We start from the raw sequence: 13,451 nt of genomic DNA, 5'->3' as shown, positions 1-13,451 counted from the left end.
CTGCACACAACAGCGGACTGTTTTTCATTTACTGTATTTTTTTTGTTTGTTTGTTTGTTTTTTATTGTAGTAGTTCTAACTGAATGGGACCAGGTCTGGTTAAACGTGCTATGCAAATGCCCCTTATTAAGTAGTAACGGTCAAAATAATTTGTCTCGTTTCTAACCTGGATCATGTTTGAAGAGCAGCTTACATTCTAGAGGACTTATTTTCCCTCTGTTGGTTTGCACCATGGAGCCTCAGAGTGTGATTGAATGTTGTTTATTGGACCCTGGCTGGTCTGATTCAATTCAGGTGACCCCCTATGTTAAAAAGATCAAGTGAACCTAACTGCCTGGGAGAGGGTTACTGGGGCCCCACCCTGGAGCCAGGCCTAGGGAGAGCACCTGGTGACCGAGTGTGAAGCGGGTATCAGAATTAGCACCTCCAAGGCTGAGGCCATGGTCGTTAGATGGAAAAAAGTGGAGTGCCCACTCTGGGCCAGGGACGAGTTGCTCCCCCAAGTGGAGGAGAGTATCTCGGGGTCTTGTTCTTGGGTAAGAGGAGAGGGGAACAGGAGAGTGACAGATGGATTGGGGCTGCTGCTGCAGCGATGCAGACGCTGTAACAATTCATTGTATTGAAAATGGAGCAGAGCGTAAGTGAAGCTGTCAATTTATTGGTCAATGTACGTCTCTACCCTCATGTATCTTAACTGAAAAATGTGACATTCTCAGCTGCTTTGAACATTTTTGTTGTTGTTGTTGTTCAGGGTCTTTATTTAAACCAACCCTCTGGATGCCCTCCTTTCCTACATCCAAGAACCTCCTCTGTGGTCTTCCTCTTTTTGCCCTGCCTGGCAGCTCCATATTAAACATCCTTTGTCCAGTATATCCACCATCCCTCCTCTGCACATGTCCAAACCATCCCAGCCTTTTCTCTCTAACTTTGTCTCCAAACTGCTCAGCCTGAGCTGTCCCTGTGATGGACTCATTTATAATCTTGTCCCTTCCAATGAAATAAACATCTTCAGCTCTGTCTTTTTGTCTCAAATCCATCCATCACAGCAGGTCTCACTGTCATCCTTCCCTTTAACTCCTGCTGCTATCCCTCTGTCATAAATCATCCCTGACACTCATCTCAATCCACTCCACCCTGCCTGCACACTCTTCATTGCTTTGGGTGGTTGACTCCAGGTGTTTAAACTCATCTGCAGTCATCTATCTCTACCCTTTGCATGCTCACCTGTCTCCCTCTCATTCACACACATGTATTCTGCCTTGTTTCTACTGCCTTTCATTCCTCTTCTCTCCAGAGCATACCTCCACCTTTTCTTCCCCCTTCTCCCTCCTCTCACTACAGATCACAGATAACATCATAGTCCACAGAGACTCCTGCCTGACCTCATCTGTCAGCCTGTCCATCACCACTGCAAACAAGAAGGGGCTTAGAGCCGATCCCTGATGTAAAAGTGATTTATGATCTTGTAAAAATTCCACTCTTTAAAAGGGGAATTTCAGAGCTGTTGATATGTGTAGCAGGCTTCATTGAAACATGGGTCAGCTCTGTTTTTTGACATCGAGTGTTGAGATGTGACGTTTTCATAGTGAAAGAAACCGGGGATCACTGGATTTGTTGATGTACAGTATCAAGTCTTTACTAAACTCAGAGAAGGTAAATAATGAATCTCATGACTAAATTAATTCATGTTAAATTAAGCTATATGTTCATTAAGAAATCGTGCCAGGTTTGATGGTTGACAGGAAATACTATTGACACTTTTTCCAGTGCAGAATAACATGAGTCCTCTCGTAGTTAGCACACATGAGCCCTTTTAGCTGACATGGAGTCCTATGCAAACTCGTGCATATATACTGGTCAACTTCATGTTGTTAATCCTGAATTATTCTTGGTCAGGAAATTTACAGCCCCACAGGAATAGTCTGTTACTGCACACACATTTCGAAAATCACATAGTTTGACTATAATATATATCATTACAGAAGAATTCAAATTTGGGGTTACTGCAGCAAAATCATTAAAGAAAATACATCATCCCCATGTGACTGTATTTTCATTTAAACATGTAAAATGTGGAAGTTTGTGATGTAAAGCATAACCCAAGCTTAAAATGTTAAAGATGGTCTGATTAAATTAACCATCCATCCATTTTTTTATCCAATTAATTCACGAAATATCTAGATTCATTGGTATTTTCATCTGAGAGTCTACATGGCATAGGCTGATATTGGGTTTTAGAAATACTAGATAGTAACAGGAGAAGCAGTATCCTAGACAACACTAACATCACATTAAGGTATCTTATAAACTCCTTGAGATGTTGATATTATTTAACTGATTTATGTACTTAACTCATATAGATGTTACATGTTAAAAAGGTGATCTTAATGAATAAGTCAGCTGTTCCCAAAGTCAGGAATGCTGCAGCCCACTTCAAAACCAGAAAATCACACAGGGCCCACCAAATCTTAAATCTTCACTCTCATCAAAATACAAGAGAAAGTGATGTATTTCCTGCATTATTGCAGTTGTGTTATTTAATTTATTCTAAGATAGAAAATTATTTTCTATGCACCATTTTTGTGAATAACACTCACTTCAAGGTGTCACAAGTGTCTTAAGGTGACTGTTGTTGGGATTTTGTGCTACATACAGTTGAAACCAGAAGTTTACATACACTATATAAAAAGACACATATGCATGTTTTTCTCACTGTCTGTCATGAAATCAGAATAAACCTTTCCTGTTTTAGGTTCATTAGGATTACCAAAATTATATTTGCCAAATGCCAGAATAATGAGAGAGACAGAATTTTTTAAGGCATTTTTGCAAAGTCAAAAGTTTACATCAGGGATCCTCAACTCCAGGCCTCGAGGACCGGTGTCCTGCAGGTTTTAGATGTGTCTCTGCTTCAACACACTTGAGTCAAATATAGAAGTCATTAGCAGGACTCTGGAGAACTTGACTGCATACTGAGAAGGTAATTCAGCCATTTGATTCAGGTGTGTTGGATCAGGGACACATCTAAAACCTGCAGGACACCGGGCCATGAGGCCTGGATTTGAGAACCACTGCTTTAAACAATGTGGGACAGCCCATATGATAATGTCATGGCTTTGGAATCTTCTGATAGGTTCATTGGCCACAATCATCCCCGTGATTACCGCCCTGTGGCCCTCACACCGGTAATCATGAAGTGCACCCCCCCCCCACACACACACACTTTTGACACCCATCAGTTTGCATATCATGCAAACAGATCCACAGAGGACACCATTGCTGTGGCTCTCCACCATGTGTTGAGCCACTTGGAGCAGCAGCAGAGCTACACTTGCATGCTCTTTGTGGATTACAGCTCAGCGTTCAACACAATCATCCCGGACATTCTCACCACCAAACAGCACATCCTGGGCCTCCCCCCTCTCACATGATCCTGGATAAAGGATTTCTTAACCAACTGTGGACTGTGAGACTTGACCCCCATCTCTCTTCCACACTGAGCACTGGCTCCCCACAGGGCTGTGTGCTGAGCCCCCTCCTGTACTGCCTCTACACCCATGACTGCAGTCCGGCCCACAATAACAGCCTCATTGTAAAATTTGCTGATGACACCACAGTGGTCGGACTCATCTCAAGGGGAGATGAGGCAGCTTACAGAGAGGAGGTCCTGAAGTTGACAGCCTGGTGTTCAGAGAACAACCTGGCACTGAACACCATGAAAACCAAAGAGATCATCATCGACTTCAGGAAGCACAGGACTGACCCACCTTCAGGTTTCATGGTGTCAGCCAGGAAGTTAAAGCTTGGGTGCAAATGGGTCTTCCAAATGGACAATGACCTGAAGCATACTGTCAAACTGGTTGTAAAGTGGCTTAAGAATAACAAAGTCAAGGTTTTTGAGTGGCCATCACAAAGCCCTGATCTCAATCCTATTGAAAATTTATGGGGAAAGCTGAAACGGCAGGTGCAAGCAAGGCGGCCTACAAACATGGCTCAGTTACACCAGTTCTGTCAGGAGGAATGGGCCCAAATTCCTACCAACTATTGTGAGAAGCTTGTGGAAGGATATCCAAAATGTTTGACCCAAGTCATACAGTTTAACGGTTTCAACTGTATGTAGCACTAAATCACAACAACAGTTGCCTTAAGACACTTGTGACATCAGGAGTCTGCTCTGAGCCCCTTCCTGTTTGCTGTGGTGATGGACCGGCTGTCCAGTAGTCTCCGTGGACTATGATGTTTCCAGATGACACTGTGAGCTGTAGTGAGAGTAGGGAGCAGGTGGAGAGAAAAGGAATGAATCTCAGAAGCAAGACAGAATACATGTGTGTGAATGAGAGGGAGACTGGTGGAAAGATGAACATGCAAGGGGTAGAGATCCTGACTGTAGATGAGTTTAAATACCTGGGGTCAACCATCCAAAGCAATGACAAGTGCAGGCAGGGTGGAGTGGATGGAGATGAGTGTGATTTATGACAGAAGGATAACAGCAGGAGTGAAAGGGAAGGTTTACAAGATGGCAGTGAGACCTGCTGTGATGGATGGTTTAGAGACAAAAAGACTGGAGGCAGAGCTGAAGATGGTAAGATCTTCATTGGGACAGGATTATAAATGTTTTGGATGATAATATCCCATCATAACTTTTATGTGTTATAAGAAAATGAATACAGCGATCTAAATTTATGATAATTCAAAGCTTTGACTTTGTTATTTCAGGTAATATCCAAGTATATTACCTGTATTATTGACTTCTGTATTTTTGGAATGTTATGTGTTTTACATTGTCAGCGCCAAAACAAAAGAGATCATTTAGAGCTGCAACCTGAAATACAGGGACTACAAAAACTCATTCCCACCGTACTCATCTGTGAAAGCAGTGTCGAAAGACCATAGACCTTCTTTGGAAAGCCCAAAGTGAAACATTGGTAAACTTGCGATTTGTCCCACGTGCTTGAACGCAGCATCATTGGCTTTGTAGGATGACGTGTCAAGAAGGTGCCGGAAGCTTTCAGTCGGTCCAAAATGGCTTACCAGACGCTGCAACAGGAATACCTACAGATTCCTGTTGTTACGAGGGCATACACAACCGCCTGCGTTCTCACAACTGCTGCGGTGGTAAGACTCATTCAGGTGTTCTCTGTTAGACAGGTAATAGTAGGTTCGCGCTGCTTACCGCGGCCGTCGTAAGGCGGTTACTTCACGCTAGCTTGGTGCTTTGGGTGCTGGTGAGAAGGGTACGTGTCTGGACTGAGCCTGGTTGGATCTCTTGTTTAAGTTAGATGACGCTAAATGTGGACCGGAGCTATCTGTGGCCGGAGCCGCGGCTTCTTTCTAAGCAGCCAAAATCGCTGTGAAAGCGACAGTACGGTGTGTTTCCTTAGCGGCTCATAGGCTCCAGCTGCGGTTTGTTTATGCTGTCGTGTCGGTAAGCGCTAACGAGTGCCGGGGCTCACATGACATCTCGCTGCTTCTCAATAAACTAATGTTTTTTTACATTAGTACAATTTTACACTCCAGTTTCACTGAGTACAGACGCCTTGAGGCGACTGTTATTGTGATTTGGCGCTACATAAATACAATACAGAAATCGAATTGAATACATTTTATATAGACTCCAGCTATAAGGTTGTCTTAGATTTAAAAAGTGGGGGCTGCCTTACTGAACAAGATAGTGTTCAGTAGCCTGCATTAGAGGAATCTGTACATTATATCTACCTGAATAGGATTGATAGAAATGTGACTGATAACTGCATGAAAATGATTCTCATTGTTAAATGGATCGACATATGTGGAATCCGTTGATGTTCTAGCGGGTCACACTGCAGCCACTTTCAACTGTGTGATTTGCAGGATGTTGGGTGCTGTTTTTGGAAGCTTTGATTCCCGTTTCATCTGCATGAAACTAACAGGATTTTATAAAATGGTGAAACATGGCGGGTGTAGTGCGATGATCTGGGGCTGCTCTGCTGCTTCAGGATGACTTGCTGTAATTGATGGAACCATGAATTCTGCTCTCTACCAGAAAATCCTGAAGGAAAATGTCCGGCCATCATATCATGCCCTGAAGCTCGAACACACTTGGCTTTTGCAGCAGGACGATGATCTGAAACACACCAGCAATCCACCTCAGAATAATGATTATGATTTTGGCATTTTTTTATTCCTGGTTCTTACTTAGTCATTTGCTTTTGAATTGATGTGGTGAATAAAGTCACTGAGGCTCATATACACCCCATTCAGACCTCTTATTTTGCAGTTATGCGATAGTCTGTGAAAATGAAAAACAGTGTTTGCAGTCGTGTCACTCTGTTTCTGGTGCGTTAACTGCACTCAAAACCTGACAGGAAATATGCAAAACAGCTGCCTAAACCCCATGTGAACTAAGGCATTTTCTTTTCACACTTTGACTCACTACTGTAACAGTTCTGTAAATGGATGCACTGATATATTGGTTGAATGTCAGCCTCGGCTGATCAGTTTGTATTGTCTTAATGTTTAAGTGTGTAACTTATGATGTTGATGTTGCTTGAGGGAAAAACGTGAATTGGCTGAATGGGGAGATGTGAAAGGTTATTTTTGTGGAATGATTCTAAGATTGTTGTGTCTTGTAAGTCACTATCTTGATGGACCAAACTGTATCCTCAATGAAAATCATATTTGAACATTGGTGCAACTGAGTCGGGATGCAGCTGGTCTCAGCTTCTGATTGTCCCTCAACAGGGCTGCTACACGTTTAACCCAAAAGGCTCAGCATCCTGTTGCTCTCAGCTCAGTTTCAAGTCATCAGTTTCACGCATAAACATTGTTATAAACTTATCTACAACAACTTGTTTTAACCATACCAAAGTCTCCAGCATGCAGAGGCCACGTGAGCAGCGCGCTCCTCATCAGCAACAGGAGGAAAACGAAAAGGAAATTCCCAAACTGCGCCCCCTCCATTCAAACATCAGCGTGGTTTATTCAGTGACAGTGAAACATTTGTACACCAACAAAAAACCTGGGTTACATATGCATCACTAATATTTATGGATTAAAATGTTATGATGTTGATGCTTTCACTTACAGAAGACAATAAAGTGTAGAAAGGGAAGCAGAGCCGGACTCAGATGGTGTGAACTGGCGGTTGTACTTCAAGTAGAAACTGTTGGTGTGATCAGCTGGCTTTCAGAAAATGGCACATCAGTTTTTTTTGGTTTTTTTTTAAACCAGAACATTGTTTCAGTTTATTTGCAACACAATATACAAAACTTGGTTTTAATACAGATAGACTAGATAATTCTTTGGAATTTTCATTTTTATTACATATAACTTAATCTTTGTTTTGCTTTCTCTTTCAGCAACTAGAGATCATCACACCATTTCAGCTCTACTTCAACCCAGATTTAATTCTAAGAAATTATCAGGTGAGTTATCTGACGCTCTGAGTCAGGTTTCAGTTTTGTGTGTCCTTTCTGTTTAAAAAGCCAATCAGAAGAAAGTTGGCAGTAAACAGGGAGGGGGTGAAATGCCTTGTTTCAGAGAGACTGCACCAAGGGCCAGTATAAAACAAATAAGGATTATTTTGAACTGTGAATCATACAAAGCTACTCTTTTAGAGTCCAAGACTAAAGATAAAATAAAGTGCTGGAAAAGTAGCAGGATTGGTCGTCTTTATCTAAAAAAGTAGCAAGTCAGATTATTGTTGTGATGGTTAAGAAATTGTGTGATTGTTTTTTTCCATCTTATTTATTGTAAATAGAATTAGATAATTGAATGTAGTTTAATGTACTTGTATTTATACAGTGCTTTTCTAGTTTTACTGACCAGTCAAAGCACTTTATACTAAAAGTCATATTTTAACCACATACAGTAGTTCTGCTCAAAACGTTTCATATCCTGGCAGAATTTGTGCCATTTTTTTTCATAGAATATGAATGAAAACACAAAAGCAAATCTTTCACTCATGGTTTGTGGTTGGGTGAAGCCATTAATTATCAAACAGTTGTGTCTGGCCTTTTTAGATCATAATGACAACCAAAACTACCAAAGTGACCCTGATCAGTAGTTGACATACCCTGGAAATTTTGGCATGATAACATACACACAAGTTGACACATACATGTTTAAATTGCTGCTAAAAGTAACCCTTCTCACCTGTGATCTGTTTTGCTTGTAATTGGTGTGTGTGTGTAAAAAGTCAGTGAGTTTCTGGGCTCCTGACAGGCCCATGCATGCGTTTTTGCTTTTTTGGAGGAAAATTGTTCATGGGGGGATCAGCTGACTGTTGGGGTTTTCTCTGTAGGCTCTTTACTTTACAAAATAAAGTGCCTTGAGGTAACTGATGTTGTGATTTGAAGCTAAGCTCCATGAAATGAAGCTAAGTTGAAGGCATTTGATTTTTAGATGTTTTTTAAGTGAAACAGCCAAACAACAATTTATTAATGATATTATACAAGCCTTTAATTTGACTGAAATTCTGCTTGGAACCATTTTTATTGTTAGTGATTGGAAGAAGAGCAGAATTCTTGATTAAAATTAAGTATTGGTTGACCCATCCTGAGCAGCAGCAGTGCCTTTGGTCTCAGTCACAGTGACAGGAACAAACTGCTTCATCAGATTCACTCACTGCTTAATTGCCATAATCATTATGTTTGCTGTGTGAAGTCTTTATGTGAATGTGAACCTGTTGGTTAATTGGTAACTAGGTAAAGGCACACCTGTGTTTTGACTAACTACAGGGTACAAACCCTGTAGTGACATTGACCCTTGATTATAGTTTTACTGTTATCGTCAGCTGAATATTCTCTTTTTCTCTTCTAGGTATGGCGGCTAATAACCAACTTCCTGTTTTTTGGTCCTGTTGGTTTCAATTTCCTGTTCAATATGATTTTTCTGTATCCTTCTTGGTTCCACAGCTCACTACACATGAAGTCACATGTTTTACTTTCAGTTTCATGGGGGACAGTTGGGTGTGGTTTTAGAGTTGGGAAGATAAAACATTATAAAAATAAATGGGGGCTTTGTAACAAATAATCATTGGGATGATGGAAATGATGATGTGTAAATGGTTCTTGCAGCTTTCCTTAACCGTGTGCTTTCAGGTACAGATACTGTCGGATGCTGGAGGAGGGCTCTTTCAGGGGACGCACGGCTGACTTTGTCTTCATGTTCCTCTTTGGTGGACTTCTGATGACTGTATCCTTCTTTTGGATCATTCAGAAAAGCACTTGATCTTACCTGAGGTCTTAAGTGTCCCAAGTATATAAATTATTACCAAGAAAACACTTTATCACAGCATAGCAAATACGAAGTGCAGTTTTTAAAATATGATTTCATTATTAAGGGACCAAAGCTATCCAAACCTACCTGCCCTGTGTGAAAAAGTAATTACCCCCAAACCAATAACTGGTGGTGCCACCCTTGGCAGCAAGAACTATAATCAAGCCTTTGTGACATCGCATTGGAGGATCTTTGGCCCATTCTTCTTTGCAAATTTGTTTTAATTCAGCCACACTGGACGGTTTTCCAGAATGAACGGCATGTTTAAGGTCACGCCAAAGCATCTCAATCACATTTAAGTCCAGACTTTGATGAGGCCACTCCAAAACCTTCATTTTGTTGTTTTGGGGTTTGTTTGTCTTTAGCCATTCAGAGGTGGATTGCTGGTGTGTTTCAGATCATTGTCATGCTGTATGACCCAAATGTGTTTGAGCTTCAAAGCGTGAACTGATCTTTTTTTTTTTTTTTTTTTTGTCCAGTGACCTTATTATTGAATCGTGAGCTCTGACCTTAAGTGAGGCCTTTAGATGATGTTCTGGGTTCTTCCGTGACCTCCTGGATGAGTCATTGATGCACTCTTGGGGTAATTTTTGTAGGCCTGCTGCTCCTGGGAAGGTTCACCACTGTTCTGGGTGTTCTCTATATGTGGATAACGGCTCTCACCATGGTTCACTGGAGTCCCAAAGCCTTAGAAATGGCTCTGTAACCCTTTCCAGGGACTTTGTTTCTCAGCTGTTCGTCAGTTTCTTTCGATCGTGGCATGATGTGTTTTTCTTTTAAACCTTCTTCTTTGTCAGACAGGTTCTGTTGATTTGTTAGAAGTTATTGAATCAAGATTGTAGGGTTTTTATCTTATGATATAAGCACCTTGAGGAAACTAATCAATCAGGAAGGGGCAAATACTTTTTGATTAGACTCTATATATAAAATGAGCAACTTTTCAGTCTCAGTGCTGCAATTGATTCAGTATTATATAATCATGATTCATTATTCACACAGTCTGTAAATGGCCTAAACGGGCAGCAATAATGTTCATCACTTTGTCATATTCCTCAATGAGGTCTCAGATATTTGGCACTTTTGTGAGTCTGGTGTTCCTGGGTCAGGCCTTTACCATCATGCTGGTGTACGTGTGGAGTCGACGGAACCCAAATGTTCGCATGAACTTCTTTGGCCTGCTCAACTTCCAGGCACCCTTCCTGCCCTGGGTGCTGATGGGATTCTCACTTCTGCTGGGCAACTCTATCATCGTGGATCTTTTAGGTGCCTATCACTGACTGCTGCTGTCAGGGTTCAGTATTTTAGTGGTATGCTGAAAGCCACAGGTAGCTGCTGTGTTTGGTGTGCAGCGAAGTTTAGAGGGCTTAGAATAAAACTGATTTTGTTTTGTTTTTTCTTTTCTTGAGGTATTGCTGTTGGTCATGTGTACTTCTTTCTGGAGGATGTTTTCCCAAATCAGCCAGGTGGTGGAAGGTGGCTCAAGACCCCATCAATCATGTGAGTCACAAATTTCTTCTTATATTTGTTCTGTGGGAGAAATTCTTTAGGACTACGATCAAGCAGCAGAAGAGAATTTCTCAAACAGCCATCTGGCATCACATACATCTGTTGTGATTTAACTTCTGACATCTAGTTATTGTTTGGAAGTGGGTTCCAGTGGAGAAAAAAAAAAAAAAAAAGGTTGATTCTTAAAAAATGATATTAAATAAAAATGACAGTAATTCATAATGAGTTTCTTAAGAGACTCTTGAAATCCAGCGGACCCCTGGAAAGACAGGAGGGTTGGATATGTAGACAGCAGTCTGTTTGCATACTTTGTTCTGGGTAAAACTGGTGCATGTGTGTTTCATTGTGTGACAGAAACTCTGACACAAATATCTGTTCATAGTTTCACTTCCTGTGTGTTTGAAGAAATCCCCTCATCCTCCTATTGATGTGTTTCTCCCACAGAAAGATGCTCTTCGACACTCCAGAAGAAGATGCCAACTACAACCCCCTGCCCGAGGACCGCCCGGGCGGGTTTGCGTGGGGGGAAGGACAGCGCCTTGGTGGTTAAATACACCCTCCATTTCATCCCTGATCGTCGGGTCACCTTCAGGGGCCTTCCTGCAGAGATATGAAGTGGCGGACATGGTCTTTGTTTTGACGTGTTTGTTTAGTTCTGGATGAGGAATGCCAAACAGCCACAAGTGGTTTGGAGATAACGGTCTGTCTGTGTTTATGGGCTTTAATCATCTTCACAAACTCTTCTTGATGCCAGATCGCCGCTCTAAGACTATTTGATAGAACACAAGCTTCAGATGGAACTGTGGACGATGAACCTGAGGCCTCAGGTGATGTTTGTCTTTATCTCCGGGGGAAAAAAATAAATAAATTATAGCATACAATTATATGGAAGGGGAAAATGACAGCAGTGAAAAAATATTGAAATGAATTTATTCATAAAGAGTACATTTTTTATTTCACTTTTTTAAAGAATAAATGTGTGTTGCAAACAATGCTTTTGTTTCATCTCTTAACTGTTGTAGCTTGAAACCAAAGCTGTTCCACCCAGTTCTGTGTGTAAAAATACTACATAAGGTCAGTAGAAAGGCTCCTTGTGACTTCCTTCTCTCATTGTAAGATAGAAATATCAAGATTTATACTGTGTCTTTGATTTCTTACCCCATGGAGGTCTGATACAAAGCGACATTAATAGGTTAGCAAGATATCTTGAGCTTAAAGTCAGATGTTTCAATGTCAGATCAGACTTAAAGAATGTGTGATCCATGCAGAGCAGGTAGTGATGGCTTCTCAAAGCTAGCCATCTGGAAACGCCTCCAGGAATTTCTGTAGGCAGTTATTTTGAAGCAGTATCTAAATTAGCTCTATGATGGAATGGCTGCCTGTCCTGTTTAAGAGTTTGACAGTTTTCTGCAGTTTTTCTTGCACTTGGATTGCATTTTGCTGTAATATATCTGTCTTATAGGTTTCCATTACCTTTGACTAAAGGAGGCAGCAGTCACACAGTTTTGCATAGAAGAGGAGTTTGCATGAAATGGCAAATGTTCCCTTTTGCAAGGTGCCAGAAGCAGAAAGGGTTAAAGTTAAAAACCATTGTTGTTAGCTCTCTGACTGGGGCTCTAAGTTTTCTCAAGCCAGCTAATGCAAAACTTTGGTGTTACTGAAATTAGCAGCAAGTGCACTAAAGGGGCAACAATGAAACAACCCCCGAAACAGGAATGGTTTCACAGCTAGAGGCCACTGACATTTTTCTTCTCCTCTTTTCTGATTGTTTTCTCACTAGTTTTGCATTTTACTAGGGTCAGTGTCACTGCTAGTAGAAAGAGGCCTTACCTGGACCCTACAGAGGCTGCACAGGCAGTCCAACTTCTGCAGGATGGCACATCAGTGCATGCCATTAGCAGACGGTTTGATGTGTGTCTGCGCAGTCTGAAGAGCATGGAGGAGATTCCAGGAGACAGACTTCATGAGGGTGGCCTGAGAGCCCGACATCCTCTAGTGGGCCCTGTGCTCACTGCCCAGCATTGTGGCACCTGATTGACATTTGCCCTAGAATACCAGAATTGGCAGGTTCACCACTGGCGTCCCCATTTTTACGCCTTGTTTATTCACATCTCCTGGATGGACTCCTTAAACTCCTCTCCTATGCCCTCCCCAAATCGTGTTTGCTGTGGCTCAGGATTTAGAGCGGGTTGTCTGCTATTCAGAAGGTCCCCACCTCCTGCAGTCTTTATATTGAAGTTTTCTTGGTCAAGATGCTGATCCACAAATACCCTCTGATACGTCCATCTGGGTTAGAATGTGTGCATGAGTTTTCAAAATGTGTCTGTGGTTGCAGTGTAAAAAGTGCTGATTGCTAGGTGAGAGTAAAAAAAAAAAGCACTTGTCCATGGTAAATAGACTGTAATTTATAAACTTGTAAGTTCTCTGATTAGCAGAAATGGGTGATCACTGCTTTGAAACACAGCTCAGTTCATTTTTGACTAACTTGATAGTTAGTTAGATGAGTAAGCCAGTATAGCAGAGAATTGGGCAGCACAGTGCCACAAAGGTCACCTCACAGCCTCACACCTCAACACCTCAAAGAAGGTTCTAGGCTTGAACCTGTCCAAAGATCTGCTTGTCAGGTTAATCACTGAAGTGTCTGCGTCTGTGTGTAACTGTGCATGTGACAAATAAATCTTAAGAAG

The 13,451-nt window shown here is 41.6% G+C and overlaps 1 protein-coding gene across 1 annotated transcript; it reads left to right on the top strand.

Moving 5' to 3' along the window:
* Positions 1-4,983: 4,983 nt before the first annotated feature.
* derl2 (derlin 2) lies at positions 4,984-11,756 on the top strand. Its single transcript, XM_030723996.1, has 7 exons — positions 4,984-5,115; positions 7,338-7,403; positions 8,800-8,873; positions 9,081-9,174; positions 10,326-10,521; positions 10,665-10,755; positions 11,209-11,756. The coding sequence occupies exons 1-7, from the start codon at positions 5,023-5,025 to the stop codon at positions 11,312-11,314; spliced, it is 720 nt and encodes a 239-aa protein (XP_030579856.1). The 5' UTR covers positions 4,984-5,022; the 3' UTR covers positions 11,315-11,756.
* Positions 11,757-13,451: the final 1,695 nt, after the last annotated feature.

The sequence above is a fragment of the Archocentrus centrarchus genome, unplaced genomic scaffold (genome assembly GCF_007364275.1).
Source record: "Archocentrus centrarchus isolate MPI-CPG fArcCen1 unplaced genomic scaffold, fArcCen1 scaffold_30_ctg1, whole genome shotgun sequence".
Lineage (NCBI taxonomy): Eukaryota > Metazoa > Chordata > Actinopteri > Cichliformes > Cichlidae > Archocentrus > Archocentrus centrarchus.
Note: the sequence above shows the minus strand (reverse complement) of the source record. Positions and strands in the feature narration are given on the sequence as shown.

Bases quoted from the DNA above. Each gene is read 5' to 3' on its own strand.
- derl2 (XM_030723996.1), top strand. From the start codon at position 5,023: ATGGCTTACCAGACGCTGCAACAGGAATACCTACAGATTCCTGTTGTT. The intron at 5,116-7,337 runs GTAAGACTCATT...TTTCTCTTTCAG, and splicing joins TTCTCACAACTGCTGCGGTG to CAACTAGAGATCATCACACC. The intron at 10,756-11,208 runs GTGAGTCACAAA...TTTCTCCCACAG, and splicing joins CTCAAGACCCCATCAATCAT to AAAGATGCTCTTCGACACTC.